Source organism: Neodiprion lecontei, chromosome 2 (genome assembly GCF_021901455.1).
Source record: "Neodiprion lecontei isolate iyNeoLeco1 chromosome 2, iyNeoLeco1.1, whole genome shotgun sequence".
In the NCBI taxonomy this organism is placed as follows: domain Eukaryota; kingdom Metazoa; phylum Arthropoda; class Insecta; order Hymenoptera; family Diprionidae; genus Neodiprion; species Neodiprion lecontei.
The window spans coordinates 10703824-10720442 of record NC_060261.1 but is presented as its reverse complement, the minus strand read 5'-3'; the positions used below and the strand labels follow the sequence as shown (position 1 = coordinate 10720442).

The 16619-nt window shown below is 36.2% G+C and overlaps 2 protein-coding genes across 10 annotated transcripts; one reads left to right on the top strand and one right to left on the bottom strand.

The window, feature by feature from the left end:
• Positions 1–33: 33 nt before the first annotated feature.
• On the bottom strand, positions 34–4498 carry LOC107218575 (E3 ubiquitin-protein ligase RFWD3). Of its 4 annotated transcripts, none has more exons than XM_046732334.1 (3): positions 4364–4498; positions 2110–2346; positions 34–1843 (listed from the first exon to the last, which is right to left on the bottom strand). In XM_046732334.1, the coding sequence occupies exons 2-3, from the start codon at positions 2333–2335 to the stop codon at positions 357–359; spliced, it is 1713 nt and encodes a 570-aa protein (XP_046588290.1). In that variant the 5' UTR covers positions 2336–2346; positions 4364–4498; the 3' UTR covers positions 34–356. The 4 variants fall into 4 exon arrangements, with proteins under 4 accessions (XP_046588290.1, XP_046588287.1, XP_046588289.1 ...); XM_046732331.1 differs by lacking the exon at positions 4364–4498 and adding an exon at positions 2794–4007; XM_046732333.1 differs by lacking the exon at positions 4364–4498 and adding an exon at positions 2802–4007.
• On the top strand, positions 3976–15825 carry LOC107218584 (ubiquitin carboxyl-terminal hydrolase 47). Of its 6 annotated transcripts, none has more exons than XM_015656502.2 (19): positions 3976–4089; positions 4678–4761; positions 5178–5228; positions 7709–7906; positions 8022–8280; positions 9067–9245; positions 9373–9547; positions 9630–9751; positions 9868–10061; positions 10196–10410; positions 10538–10761; positions 11526–11693; positions 11780–12161; positions 12277–12642; positions 12726–13166; positions 13315–13571; positions 13700–14062; positions 14162–14337; positions 15144–15825. In XM_015656502.2, the coding sequence occupies exons 3-19, from the start codon at positions 5211–5213 to the stop codon at positions 15292–15294; spliced, it is 3888 nt and encodes a 1295-aa protein (XP_015511988.2). In that variant the 5' UTR covers positions 3976–4089; positions 4678–4761; positions 5178–5210; the 3' UTR covers positions 15295–15825. The 6 variants fall into 6 exon arrangements, with proteins under 6 accessions (XP_015511988.2, XP_046588284.1, XP_046588285.1 ...); XM_046732326.1 differs by lacking the exon at positions 3976–4089 and adding an exon at positions 4268–4285; XM_046732328.1 differs by lacking the exon at positions 5178–5228.
• Positions 15826–16619: the final 794 nt, after the last annotated feature.

Genomic DNA, 16619 nt, shown 5'->3' with positions numbered 1-16619 from the left:
AATTTGATCCACCTTGATTTGATCGTGGAAAAATATAAATAGTATACAGTTTTGAATTACTGGAAGTAAAAAAATTATTCGGTCAATATTTAAAAACAGGGCTTATAGCACTCTTAAAAAACGTGCCTAATCTATAAAGAAAATTTTTTTATTCGATACAAAATACTTACGCTACAATAATCGGTATCACATAAATTTAATTACACACACGTATATGACATATTGTATAGTTTAAACAAGTTTCTTTCACTTTCTATTTCACTAGTAAATAAAACACATTCGATTATGATTTCACATCATGCTATTCCTTAATAACACTTGACGTCAACGTCTGTATGCATTTATCTTACAAATAATCAATTACCATATTTATATGCCCTTAGTTTCTTTTGAGAGAGCGTTGCTAGAAAGAGGTCATTGTTTTTAGTATTAAAGGCGCAGAAGTCTATCACAGGATCAGAAACAGGAAGATTATAGATCTGTTTACCAGTTGATATGCTCCAAATTGGTATAGAGCTGGTAGCTTCTTGATGAGCGGCTAGAAGCGTGTCATTTTCAGTCTTTATCTGACACGGTCTAGAAAGTAATTTCTGTGAATTTCCACCTTGGAAAGTGTGAACGATATTGCAAACGATTATATCCTCGGTACCTTTTTCAATTGTACAAACAGTATGCCTTGCCTGCGGTTGCCTGGGGTTTGGGCGAGACGAAACCACGACATGTTTGCTTTCGGAATCGTAGCAAACTGACACAAACGGCCCTTCAAGAAACATTTGCTTGCCTGCAAACTCCGCATCTTTGCTTTCGTATGCGAAACAACTATTCAGGCGACAAGCTATGAACCCTCCAGCCGGTATTCCACTGTCGTAAGCTGGTGCAACCTTTGCTAAAGCGACGACCGGTGATCTGTCTCCTGGTCCGTCTATTTTGCTGATTGGGCCAGCCGTTTGTCTAATATCGAATTGTCTGACAGAACCGTCTTGGGCACCGGCCAAAAAGACATTGTGATTATTACCGGCCCAACAACAGCTCCATAGCTGAGAATCCGTCTGATAATTGTGAACCACTGTATTATTGTGGATGTCCATCAACTTTGCACACTTGTCGAATCCAACACTAAGGAGTATTTCGTTTATGTAAGGATTGAACGACACGTCTCTGATGGCCTGAGAATGCAGGAAGACGAATTGTCGAGATCGAAATTCTCTGGAATCAATTTTTTTTATTCCATACCCAGAAAATAAGGCATTTGTGGATTTTTGTGATATGACTAAGGTCTGGTACCACGCATTATAGGCAAGAACTCTGCACCCGCCATCTTTACAAATGTCAATCGATCGTTCAAGATGAAATTTCTTTAACATTGGTTGCGAATTTGAGTGCTGTAGGCTCGATTGATATTCCTTTCCCATTTGCAGTTGCTGACTTTCAAGTTCTAATATTCGCTGCTTCATACCAGCCAGCTGTTGGTCGAATAATTTCTGCCGTATTATGTACCTTTCCAGTTCCATCTGCAGCCGACTTTTCTCTGCTGTAACTTTGCTTAATTCTACTTTCAGTTTGTCCGCTTCACTAGTATCAACTGCTGATAACTTTTTGACATACAATACGCGTATATCCTTAGCCGAAGCCTTGTGATTGCACTGAGGACATCGACGCGCTCCTGCGTTACATCCAGTTTGTAACCAACGCTGAATACAACTATATCCAAACAGGTGTCCACAGCGTAAAGAACAGAGACGATGTTCTCCAGAGTTGTTCCACAGATCCATGCAAATCGGACATGATTGACCCGAATCTAGGTCTGCCTCCTCATCCGAGCCTGGGTCTTTTCTTTTGTTTCCTATGAAATGAGTTTTGTCCATCGAGATATATTTGAATTATCTTAGGTAGATCAACGGTAACTGTTAATACTAGTTTGTTTTGCAAGAAGCAATTACGGTCCCAAAGAAATCCGAAACATCAAATAGGGGCTATAATTATCTGGACCTTGAATCAATGTCAAATATTTCATATGACTTTGAGATGTCAAAGGAAACATGACTTGATACTATGATGAAACAATATGTAAGTGCTTACTGCACCTTTGAATATTACTAAATAACTCACCAATTTCGAGAAGCTCTTCGTTATTGTTGTTTGCTTGTGGTTTTTGGAAAATTGGTACATTCTCTTCCCCTTGTACAGATCGAAAGGTTATTGGTTCACTATGCTCAATAACCTGAGCTTCTTGGTCTGTCTCTGGTTCTGATATGTGTACCACTTCCCGTATAGGAGTGTTGACACGATTATCAGGAGCCAGGATTACTGGCTCATCTGCTTCTTGAACCTCCATCTCTTCTTCATCTAACATAATCAATATTCAATTAATAATAAGAATTGGATTATAAGTGTACATCAAGCTCGATGTTGAATGATAGCTGCGTGCAAGTGTTTCCTCAAAATCTTTGCCATTTTTTGATCAACTGTGTCTGTGAATAGTAATTTAATCGATGGTTAATCGTTTGCTGACAAGACAGGGTGAAACAAATTAAAGCATATAAATGAGGCAGAAAACAGTATCAGATGTGGGGTAAACGGTTAACGGTAAATTTAAAGGGCTTATTCCTTGGAAACGGAAAGAGAAAGATAAAAATCAACTCACTGTTTTCCATTTTTAACGAAGTCGGACAGGTTATACATTTAGAAGAAGAGATGAAGGTGCAATGCGGGATTAGCAATGGTTGAAACTTGAAATTAACAACAAAAAAGCGGTGATCATAGTAGGTAATTGGAAAAATATCACGTTTATACTTTTTTACCGAACCATCGATGTTGCCAAAGGACTTATGACTTGGTTTCACTCCTTTGGAGTGCTCACTTATTTACGCTCCGTTCTGTTAGGGTCGGTGTCCTAGTGAGAACAAACGGGAAATCGGAAATCTTCTCAATCTGCTTAATCTCATCGGTAAACAGTCAACGCGTCTTTCAACATCAATCGGTATTTGGCTAACAGCCTGTGTTAATTAAATATCCTTGAGTGTCAGCAACCGATGGCGGTTAATGGCGGTCGAATCTGCCTCCAATAATTGTAGGTAGAGTATCGCGATGACCCACGTTGATTGGCCACTCATTGAATCTACTTCGAATATTGGCGCTAATTTTTGACAACCTTAAATTTTAGGACTTTCAGAATTTTACAGTTTGCATCTTGCAACTTTTAATCAATAATATTCTTTTTCACAACTTTACACTTTGTTCGAACGTTGTAAGGGAAAACTTGCGGGATATGAATAATCGTTAGAAGATCGTCTCGTTAGAATGTTACAACACCAGAATGCAGGGTTCTTTCCCTTTTTATTGAGTTGTACGCTCGCAACTATGCTGCAAAGAAGTGTTTTTACATAAACTTTGCATCGCTTGCAAATATATTCTTAAGTCAACACCATGATCCTTGCTATTTTTAATTTTCTTCTATAAATGTACGCTTTGCATGGCTTTCGACTTTTTCCTATCGAGCTCTCTGGGAATCGTATGTTTTGCGAAGTCATAATAAGCCACAATTGATTGTAATAAAATATAGTTGGTAAATTATTTGTGAACAGAACGAACTTTTGAATTACCCAAGGCTGGCTCATTTGTGCTTAGACGATTACTGAAAACTGGGTTTTGTGTCTTTCGGGATTGCGTGCTAAATGGCTCTCGCCGATGAAAAAGCTACCGTATCACCAACACGGTTTCTTATGGCCCCGGGCCTACCCAGGGCCCACTGAGACCCACTTACCCGCGGACTGGTTACGCAAAGTTATTTGTCACATGGATTCTTTGGAAATTCTGCGATTTTGCAATATCTGCGAATCATTTAAGAGGTTCCCGCAATGCATTTTTAACAAATTCAAAGATCGCCGGCTAACTTCACATAGTATCTTGCCGAACTTCAAAAAGCGTGACTCTAAGCGGTTATCTCAACAATTTGTAGTCAATGCTTGTTCCGTGGTAGCTTGATCCAAGCTAGGTCCACGGACTTGCTAGGCCATGAAAAGAAAAAATTAAATTAAAAAAAAAGAAATATGGCGTAACGTGATTGCTACACATGTGTCAGTGAATTCGGTAAGTGATTTTTTGACGATAGTTTATACTCGGTGCAAGCGTAAAAACGTATTCCTCGCAATAGGACTCACTGCGCAATTATTTTTACCGAGTATAAAGATTTTCTCATTTTAAATAGTTACATAACTTCACGGTAAAATCATGTTCAGGACGCATATTTCTGACGTCGGTTGTTCAGCCATTTGAGAGAAACTTTGTAATAAACATTTTCTCGTTACTCTATTACCTCCTTTTCTTTTTTCTCAAATTCTTTTCATTTCATTTTCAAACTCACCTTGCTGTACGAATACGTAATCTTTTTTTCACAACATCTGCCTAATTACGTAAGACTAGTTATACGGAATTTGATTTGAAGGAATATAAATACCGGCGTCTTCACAACGTCGAATCTACTTTTGCTCACTTGTTCTACTGGCACGCAATCTCCCCGATCTTACGCCTTCAGATTTCCTTCATTATTTTTAATATTTATTTATTCACTTAACGTAAAAATAAATTAGCAGCCCCTACTTGCCAACTACCATGACGTATATATCTACATACATTCGACGTAACCTTGTTGGTTTTTTCTTTTTTCTCTTCCTACAGATCTCAAGCAGCTTCAGCGCATTACCAAAGGTTGAAATCGATTCAAATATTTTCACTATCACCAAGAGAGAAAGGAAAGACTAGGTGAGATTTGCCTTCTTTGAAACCTTTTCAGTAAAACTAAGCACTGTAAAGCATGTTCACTCTCCTCCATAACCTGTTAACAATGTGACGAGATTCTTTTGTTGCCGTCGATCGAGACAGGAGATTCGAATAGCCATCGAAAGGTATCCAATTGCGATGATTGTCCCTAGATTTCAGAGTTGAGTGTTGGAAGTAAGAGACCTAGAAATTTTGCTTTTTCATAATCATTTAATGTCCTGTGCATTTATTTGATGGTTACTATTTGGCTATTTATTTGGTGGTATGTAATTCAAGATTAGATTTTTGAGTGATTAAACATTGAAGTATGTATTTTTGTACTTGTTTTCTATATTTCGTTTGCTTGTTATCACCTATTTTTGTGTACCTAATGATTCAATAGTACGAATTTATTGTAGATACCTATATGACGTATTTATTACATCACAAGGATGACCGTGGATTTTGATGTAAGTAGTAATTAACTACGGGATATTTGAAAATCTTGTCACATCGTCCATACTTATTTACATGTCGTAAAAGAAAAAGAAATGAAAATTTCATTTACACTATTGACCAGTTGCTCAAGACTTCCACTAAATCCACTGAAATTCAGTTTAAGAGAAAATATAACCACTTGATACTGTTTTTCAAACATTATTTACATAAATTTAGATTTCAACAAGCTTCTACAGATGATTTCGCATTACAAAATTGAGAAAGCAGATATTATTTCCTGTTTTTATACTGAGAAAAGAGTCAAGAAAACATTATTAACAAAAACGTATATTAAGAGGGTTTGAAAACCTTGAAAACAGAAATTTATCAAGTAATTTTACAATTTGTGCAAAATTTTTTTATGTAACAGGAGGATTTAATTTTTGTGACGGAGTGTTGGCAAAGTCTGGAAATCGGTGCCTTGAGTTTTGTGGCCATCCTTGTAGCGTATCTGCATGAAAATAGTTATATGCTTATGCCTCTGTTACACTTTTTCTACGACAATGTAGCAATTTAACTATTCTAAAATGCTAGTACTTGATTTTTCAGTTTCTATGTCATCACTTGTTGTTAGGAAAACTTACGGCGAAATGAACTAATCTCCCTTCAGCAAATTATAGTACGGGTCTCTTATTCAGAGTACTTTACTAGAAAGAAAAGTTAACAGTTTAGAAAAGTTGCTTGTTTATAAAACACTTCCATCAGAAGTTTGAATATGCAAAGGAATGAGATAATTTCAATGAATCAATACAGATATGTAAGATATGAATTTTCAAAATATTGAAATTCGATCTTATCAAAACTCTTCGGTATTTTATCTATCACTAACCGACGTACATTATCAGATTCTCATGTTTACAGTAAGTGTATTCAGATAATGCCGATAATCAGTTAATCCATGAATTTGAGCCCAACCGGCTCAATGATTTTCAAGATATCGAATTCCGAGTTCGGAAATGCAGATCCGACTCCACTAGTAGCAGACATAGTTTATTAAATTGATTTTCACTGTAGTATTTTTCACAATTTGACCATCCTTGTAATTAATCAGTAATGTGTCTGTGTTCATCGGTTGTGATTTTGAACCTATAGCATATGAAGAAAAAAAACAGATTTCACTGTATCCAGGGCTGATAACTTCTGTAACAGAATTTCGCACCATCCTGTTGTCTTTAAAAAAATTGCAAATATCAGGTACTGACATGCATGCACAGGTTTTATTCTTCTTCATTTCCACCGATAATATTCCTTTTCCATCCGATTTATTGATTTTAATGAAAATATTTGATGCAAAATGAACAAAGACTCGTCACAGGTTTTGCGAATCAGTTTGCCCTCATATTCCCAGATAATTATCTCGTCAATATGTATGTACAGAAATATATATATTAGCCGAGATAAATATACATAGTGCGGAAAGTTTGGGGTGACGATGAGGACGATTACACAACTCGAAAAACAACTATCCAACAACAGTGTAAGAGAGGCTTAGGTATTAGTGTGCTTGTGAAGGCGAGTAAAAGCAATGCGCAGTGTAAATATGTGAAGGGGAGGTGGTACTGATCTCAGAGAAGAGAGCCATTTTCAAACTCTTGGTTTAGATCAGCTAAATATAGCTGCAGGGTGTATAGGCTCCTGTAGTCTACCTTGCTCTGCAGAGCAGCGATATCCCACTCCATCACACAGATCTCGCTGATTTTCTACCTTCACCATGGCGAGCTGCCAAATTTTGTCTGCCTGAAATCTGTTAATAAGTTCTTCCAATTAATCTTAGAATCAGTAAATATCATTGTGAACTATTTATTCGTTTGTGCCAGTTAAACATGCGACTGTGTGCTTTCGGTGCTTTTCTTAGAAACTTGAAAGTTCCCATCCGCATTGTGATCCTTGCGACTTGTTGTCTTGGGAAGTAGTTCTATATTTAAACCGGAATTTATAACTTCACATTGTTCCTGCAAATAGTTATTTTACGTCCGCAGTTTAATTAGAGTTACTTCATCATCTTTTTTTTTCACGAAATACTTTAATTATGTTGCTTGGATGATAAAATTATGTTCTAATTTGTTTGCAGTTTTAACAAATAGTTATTCTGTCTGGTACACGTATTGCTTTGATTAACCCTAAATTAAGTGAAATGGTTATTGGTTAAAATGTGATATTGAATTATGTATATCAATTGCCACCCAGTCGTGTTTCAAAATCTTTAGAAAGACTGGAAAGTGTTCATTCCTCGCATACGAGAAAGATCTATTTTTATTTTCATACAAAAATACATTTTATCGTGTAACTTAATATAACGAAATAGTCAAGGTGCCGCCGAATGCTTGTGGTAGATTTCAAATTCACTTCGCACTGACTAACATTGCGGTAATATCATAAGTTGAGTAAAATTGAAACTAAGAATAAACGCACGAAATGTGCCTGCGACTAAACCTATATTATACATTCACAGGCTATGGTGTGTGCCGTCGAAGACTGTGGTGTGGAGTGCGTAGTTCGTGATTGCACTTCACGAGATGCCCAGCCAAAGTTTAAGCTTTCTCTTCACCCATCGACGACAGTTATTGATATCTTCAACTATGTAGCTCAACATTATTCCTACGATGTGGACAGCTTTGAGCTGGTGCTACAAAGTGCACGTGGTGAAGTGGTCAGTCGGTTTATTTTCACCCGTGTTCTTTTCGCTTTGAACCAAAAACTTTGAATACTGTGAATTGACTTCTCTCCAATATATGTAAATTTATGTTCTTTTTTTATACCTACAGGTCGAGCTAAACGAAGTAAAGGAAAAAAACCTGATGGAAATTGGATTGAATTTTAGTAACGAGACAAAGTACACACTGGTCGTGAGTGACGTTTCTCGCCACACTTCAAAGGATGCAGCGGCCAACAGAACTATTTCATCCATCAAGACTCCACTGTTTAGTCCATCCTCTGGAGATTACAACCGACCAGCTCCAGCATTCCAGTCACAAATCCAGGAGTTCACTTTTAATCATAAAAGTGTCATCAAGCCTGAGACTAGTAAGTTTGATGCACCTCGCGATACTTCAGAGTAAATTTCGTCGCAACGAGGCAATGAAAGGAAGCTTTTTTCACGTTCAACTCATTTTATTCTATCACGAAATATGGCTGATTATCAATATTCTGATTAAATTTTATTGATAAACAGAGCGGACGTTTCAGTTTTTGCTGCTTCAATACAGAGAAAGTGGTTGACTTTGAGCTCGATAGAGAGACTTCAAATATCATCATCAATTACATTGTAATTTATTTTTCATCTAGTAATTTTGAATTTTGATCATTCTTCTAGGACGTAGAAGGGGGAAAGTTAATAGTCAAGGTATTACTATGTTAATTTTGACTGTACATTTACTTGGATGACACTTTGAACCTGCCTGTTCCGTCATTTGACAGCATATATTTCGTAATCCGGTTATAGGAGACACAATTACTCAAATTTAGATATATGAAGCCAATTATGCAGCATGATGCTAACATTTCAATGAGTTATTCATTTACATGTAAAAAATTCAACATGATATGATTGGAAAAATTGTCTTGGACCGTAACGTTTTTCTCAAATTTTGTTCTTCAATGCTCACAATCCTTTATAACTAGTATAATATACTACATACAACTCTTTTCCGTTATGCAAACTATTCAATGTTAGCATTGATCAACTTTGCTTTCTAAAAAACTGGTTCAAACTTTACTTTACCAGTTGCTTTTGTATATCGAAATGATTAGACACTGATTAAACGACTCCTCTGTAATAATTCACTTGACCAAACAGCTGTAATCTTCTAGGTTACGTCGGTCTGGTGAATCAGGCAATGACGTGTTACCTAAACAGCCTTTTGCAAGCCCTCTACATGACCCCAGAGTTTAGGAATGCTTTGTACAACTGGGAATACGTCGATGGTTCAGAGAAAGATGAGGCCAAAAGTATTCCATATCAACTGCAGAAATTATTTCTAAATTTGCAGGTCAGTTTTCATAAATCAGATCACAAATTAGGGATGCAAATAGATATTCTAGAATATTCTGTATAGTTCGAAAGAAAATTATGTATTTCAAATTTCATTAATGCTATGATTTACATCTGCCGAGTAGACGTCAACAAAGCCTGCAGTGGAGACTACTTCTTTAACGAAAAGCTTTGGTTGGGACTCAACGGAAGCATGGCAACAGCACGATATACAAGAGCTGTGCCGAGTGATGTTTGATGCCCTGGAACAGAAGTTTAAAAACACACAGCAGGCTGACCTGATCAATAGGCTTTACGAAGGTATACTTTTTAGTCAACGAATACCTTTGTAATAAAATTATACATGATATTTACCACTGACACGCTGATCATTATTCAACAGGAAAGATGATCGACTATGTAAAGTGCCTAGAATGTAGTACTGAAAAGTCTAGAGAGGATACTTTTCTGGACATTCCTTTACCTGTTCGGCCATTCAGCAGCAATGTCGCGTACAATAGCGTGGTGAGCATGCTTCAATTTCAGGCCACAAAATCACGATACTGGAGATTTTTTAGTGTACTATCATTGTTTTGGACGGCAATTCACATTATATTAAAATATTTGTGATTCTTCTACAGGAGGAAGCCTTGCGAGCGTTTGTGCAACCTGAAACACTGGACGGGACAAATCAGTATCATTGTGAAAAGTGTAACAAAAAATGTAACGCACATAAGGGGTTGAAATTTTCAAAATTTCCGTACCTTCTTACATTACATTTGAAGCGATTTGACTTTGACTACAATACTCTCCACAGAATCAAGCTGAATGATAAGTAAGTCTCGTCTTGAATTGACTTTCTTAAGATTTGGATTTCTTTAACTCTTTTTTTTGTTTGTCTTCAGTTCTCTGCTATACCGATCGTCACATATTGCTACAATATGTAATGCTTATATACTTATGTAACAGGGTAACGTTTCCCGATGTTTTAAATCTCAATTCCTTTGTCGCATCAACATCTGCTCACGAGTCTCCAGGTAGAGAGGAGGACATTGGCGTTGGAGTAAAGTGTGATGATAGTTCAACGACAGACAGTGGAACATTAGACGACGAATGTCCCCCGTGTGATAACAGCAGTGCAAGTACTAATCAATCTACAAATCACGATCAAGATGATGATGAAGGTACAAATGAAATCATACATTTTTTATTTCCATTCTTGCGAAAAGTAAACTATTTTTGCCTAAATTGTTTTTCGAAATGTCAATTCATTCAATTTGATAAATAATATTCACCTTCTTACGTTGACAGGTATAGATGTAAGCAATGGACCCTCAACCTCAAGTTGCAGCAATCACAATCATGAAAATGAAAAGAATTCTGGAAATCGTGCAATTGATAAAGGTCCATATCAGTACGAACTCTTCTCCATCATGATTCACAGTGGGAGTGCAAGCGGGGGTCATTACTACGCGTATATCAAAGATCTCATGACTCAAGAATGGTTTTGCTTTAATGATCAGAGTGTCACGAGGGTAAGAGCTTTATTTTATTACGAAAATTATCTTGACTAGCAAAACGGCAAAATAAAAATGTTAACAATTGATGTATGTTAGCAGGTCTTATTCGTTTTATCAAATATTTTTGCCAATATCATTAATTTTTATGTAGTGTCGTTTGATTAGTTTGAAAGGGTACATATGAGTAGACGGCTGAAAAAGTTGGTGAATTTTTCAATCTCGTATCTCTGACAACCAAATATTCAATTCGATATGGATTTGTTTTCTTCAAAAGTGCGTAGATCAAACTTCATTCACATATTTTCTTTACTAGACTCAATTAATAGGAATCATTGTTATTGATAATAACGCCAACCAGTTCGCTCCGTGACATTTTTTGAGATGCTCACAATATCTCGAAAACGGCTTGAATGATTGATTTAAAATTTGGAGACAGTATTATTAGATAATTTATCCTCTTTGTTACGATCCGATTTTTTTTTTTCTCTAACAAAAGTTATATTTGTCGTACAAAATTTACGAATTTTTTATTTAAGTAACTAAGGATATGATAAGAAAACTTAGATCGCGGCAAAGAAAATGAACAATTCAAGAATAGTGTCTCCAAATTTTAAAAAATATGGAATTGAAGCTTGATCTAAATAGTTTTGAAGAAAACAGACCCAAATCAAATCGAATAATTAGTTGTCGAGGTACAAAGTCCAAGAATCTACCAAGATTTTGAGCTGTGTACTCGTACATACCTCCTTAATAACATACACGGATTAATTTATTTGCAGATAACTTATGACGATATTCAAAAGACATATGGTGGTGGACCTACTCGAGCTTACTATAGTGGAGCATACAGCAGCAGTACAAATGCTTATATGCTTATGTATAGACAAATAGATCCACATCGTAACAAGCTGCCGATGCAAGCAGTAAACTTTCCCAAACACATACAGGTACATTGTGAATCTAATAGATTTTTAGTTACTGGCAGAATATTATCACGTTGTTGAAATCTTTTTATTTACAAAATCTCAATCAGGACCTTCTGAAGAAAATGAAAGAAAGTGAAGAAAACGACCGAAAGAACAGAGAAAAACAGATGTCTATGTGCAAGCTTAAAGTGTATTGTCATCACCCGGAAGAGGGCAGGCTCACAGATGCAAAACTTTACGTATTGCAAGATGAAACGTTACAAGAAACGACAGAGGTGGCTCACAGAAGGCTTGGTTTAGAAGGAATAGTAAAGCTAGATCAATGTCGATTAGTTAGTTACGATCATAACGAAGATTTGATCGAACGAAGCTGGGAAGGATCCGAGTTGATGGAACCGATCGGTGACATTTGGCGTAATAACAGCCGATTCGATCTCCTGCTTCAAATACGTCGGAAGGACGAGCAGTTTGAGACTTATTTGCCAGGAGGTGAGTTTTTCTGACAAGATAGATAAAAGGAAGATGCAATGTATCAGATATTTGACTTTTATTTCTACTACATTTTTTCAACCAAAATATTTCAAGAGATTCTATTCTATTCCAGGTGTTGCAACGAAAGTATTTGTTGTTGATATTGATAAAGAAGAAGTTGTTGACGGTCCGATAAGTGTGCGAGGTTTATTAACTCAGACCATCAGAGAATACAAACTCGAGTTGTCAAAACTGTTAAAATTGGATGCCAAGCAGATAAAATTAGTCCTACAAAAATATCCTTCGGACAGCCGGTTGCTAGATAAAGATGACAATATGCTTCAATCTGAGGGATTTTATGGTCCGAATAAAATTTTCGTTGCCACAGCTTTGGACACAGACGAAACGAAACCTTTCCACGAATCTAAACTCCAAAAGATTATTGAAAATTTCGAGTACATCATCTCCCTTCGCGTATTGTTACCTGACACAAGCAAAGGTAAGCTAAGATTAACCATTTTTATTGAATTTTTTACGGAAGAATGAAGTTGCCATTATTTTGTGAATAAATATTTCATTTAGAAACATTAGACGATTTGAATATTCCATCCCTCGAGGAGACACGCAAGGGGCAAGAAAAATCGATAGCGAATGGTCCGATAAAATCATCTCTTGGTGACATGATGAAGACGATGATGACAAAGAACAACGAACAAACCAAACCCAGTTGCGGAATCGAGGAAACACCTCCGAAGACTAATACGTCTGCGCAGCTTGGAGAGGGCGAAGATTGGAATACACCTGAGCAGAGCAACAGCGAGGATAGCAGTCTGAGTGATAGTGAACGAACGTTAATGGGGGATGTTCCCGATTATACTAATTGCGTAGAACCTCAATTCCCCAATTCAGGAATAGTTTTTGACTACGCCCCACCCAAATTGACTCGTATGGAAAATTGGGATATCGATGATGAATCTGATTACTATTTCAAAGCTATTCCTCACTCAGAAGATTCGCAAAAATGTAGGTATTACATTTCTAGAGTAAAATACGGCCTAACTTCGATACTGTTCGAATAAAGAAATTTCTTGTGACATTTATATATTGCGAAAGATGAATAGGGCTATTCGTGTACCTGATTTAATAAGCTTGACATTCATTTTCCTCACAGTACTTAAAGTACTGGTGGATAAGAGAATGCAGTTGAGCACCCTGAAGAAGGACCTTGAGCCGCTCGTGGGTGTTCCAGTAGAGTATTTCAAAGTCTTCCGGCACTCGTCGGACTCCGGGGAAACAGAGTGCAGTAGACTAACTGAACAATTAAGTTGTTATCAAGACGGCGAGAGACTCAGTGTGAAATTAGGACGTGCTTTACGCAGCGGAGAGTTCAAAGTCAAGCTGTTCCAGCTACTTATTCATTCCACTGAGGTTTGTTTTTGTAATTTTATGATTTAATAGGACTTGTTTGTGTTTTAATTTTTTGCATTAACGAGGAAAAGAGAACGAGAAGTATGCATCTTGTCGAACCATTGTTTAATGCTTGTTTTATTTTTTAGCCGTTTAAATTTTTGTGCGATTGGATAGTATCTAATGAAATGACAGTTGGTCAGGCAAAGAAGGAAATTCTAGCCGAAATAAAAAGAAAGTATAATATTGACATACCGTACGAAAAGTGTCGTTTGAGGAGGAAAAATTACAAGACAGCGTCAAAAGTATGTTTAGACGAAGAAAAGTTCGAAGTATTACGTTTATATACACAATGCGAATTATTCGTACAAGAACTACCTGACAAGGAGACAGTCAAAGATTACAACCAGGTTGTTCTGTTTGTGAGGAAGTGGTCACCTTCCCAAATGCAACTAACTCCATTCGAAGAAATCACGATGAATGGAAAGTCCATTGAAGAACTGAAAGAAAAGGTGAGACAAGATTGAAATTATCAGTTGGTGATTAATTTTCGCATTTCTGTTACGAATGCCAATGGTTCCTAACGAAATATATTACCCACTATGTTTTAGTTATCCTCGATATCAGATATACCGGCGCAGTACATAGAGGTAGCCAAGGGTAGAAACGCATTTCCCTGTGATATCTCTGTACTTCAGGTGCAAAGTGAACTAAACTGGAATCATCAAGCAACAACTATAGATACCTTACCACTTAATCTTGAAGATGGCTCAGTTGTCTACTTTAGGTTTGTTGATTTTAAAAATTTTTTTATTAGAAAAATCTTTATGAAGTCAACATGAGTTTTTCCGCGGCAAGTAACCTATGGTTCTTTTTCGCTGTTTCGAATTTTATACAATTGAAAGTAAGCCGCATTCCATTTCATTTATCAACATACGTACTTACAAATGACTCTTGCGGGCTGAATTAGTTTTCAGAACTTAGCTGAACGTAGAATTTTACTTCGCTTATAATTAATGACATTTCATGAACAGAACACTGAAAATGCTGTGCGGAACTGATATAAAATCACAAATATCTCCAGCGTTTTAAAAATACATACTTCAAAAATCCACAATATCAGAAAAATCTAAAATTTTGGAACATTACTTTATACTGAAACGTTTGTCTGAAGGATTATTTTTTAACAAGATTTAAAAAGTACTTTATCCATTTCATACTCCAGTTCCAGAAATATTCCAGTATTTATGCTGTGAAATGAAAATTTACATAGTTATGTGCCATAAAAAAAATTACGGTCAGCAAAATTATATCAACAAGTTTGAAGAGTTTTTTTTATTGATCTGTTAACTTTTTCATTTCTAAGTAATTTATGATGATAAAATATAGAAAGAATATTTAAAACGTACTCTTTGGATCGGTATTTTTCTTCTGTTCAAGTTATTCAAGTTGTTCTGATTTATATCGAAAGGTATAAAAAATATTGAACTGGCTATTGGAAAAAGTGGCCCAATTGACAAAGAGCCTTTTGTATGATGTATATACATACACGAATCAACGTTTAGACATTCTAAAAATGGTAATGTTTTACAGGGATAGCAGAGAAGAACCTAAGCAGTTGAGCTCCGAAGAGCTCAAGGAGATAGCAAGCAAAGAGAGTTCGCGTCTGACGTCACTCTCGTCGACGTCAAGTTATAGTCCGCGGCGAGAGCGAGCGCTAAAAATATATTTGGACACCAAATGATCCCCGAACTGCATTTGGTGTTGATTATACGCTGCTGCAGTAAGCTAGGATTCAACTAACGTGTTTGAACAGATTTACTTATTTTTGGTGCCCAGTTTCAGCACGATATCAAGAGTCCGTTCAGTACCTAAGAGACCTGATTAATATCAAGGGAAAAATTCGATAATACGATTACTTTTTCTAATACGAAATTGTGGGTCTATGTGTATAATAAAAGTCGCTAGAACTACAGTTCCGCAGTTTGATCGTGTTTTGCATTTGTTATATATATATATATAGATCACCATTTAAAAACTTGTCTCATACTTGAAAGTGTTTAACATCCAAGTTTTGTCATTCATATACATTTTTACTATTGGTATTATTTACTTTTTTCCTGATGTTAGAGTTGAACGGACTATGTATAATAGTAAGCCTATTATGTCGATGCTATCGAATTCAATTCAATATTATTGAACGGACTATGTATAGTAATATGCCTATCACAACGATGCGATAAATTCAATTTAATAAATCGACAAAATACCTTCACGTATTGATGATGCTGGTTTGGAAAGTTCTTAGGACGGTGATGAGTTGTTAGTAAAAAAAAAAAAAAGAAAAAAAAAAGATAAAAATGCGAATAAAAATATTTGTTTTCTAATCATCTATCATTACAACTTTGCAAGCTCCCCGAAAGTCACCGTGTTTCATAATCTCACAATTGTTATGTTAGTGATTGTTCATATTTATTACTTGTTTGTGGCTCTGGCAGTAAATAGCCTGATTCCAGAGATTGTATTTGTATTATCTGACCTTCTGATCCTACGAACTTGCCACTTTTCCTTAATACTCACCGATTCTCTACGTCTTCTCAGTTTTTTTGATTGTTAGAGTTTGTAGCAGCGTACCAATTATTGATCGGCGTTTACCATAAATGGCAGTTGAGCTCTCGACATTTTTTTTTTTTGTTGTTCTGGCTGAAATGTAATATACATATTATAATCTTCAATGTTATTCATTCTGGAACTTGTACATTAGATCTGTATTTTTTCAATCGCGCCGTTATCATGTACAAATTACATACAGGCAGTGAGCATAAGAGCTCCGGCAATTGTTATTGCTTGCACGCCACCCAAAGAGAGAAGAACTTTCTTCTTAGTATCTTTGGTTTTTCATATATATAGGGTACATATGTATGTATAACTGTAAATATTTGTGAAATAAGTAAGCCTGTAATACCTGTTTCATGACGTGTGTGTGTAGTGTGTGTTTGTGTGTGTGCGCGTGTGTGTGTGACATGGTATGTATTTTATTATTAGCGGCATGCTGTTTTTCAAAAATAA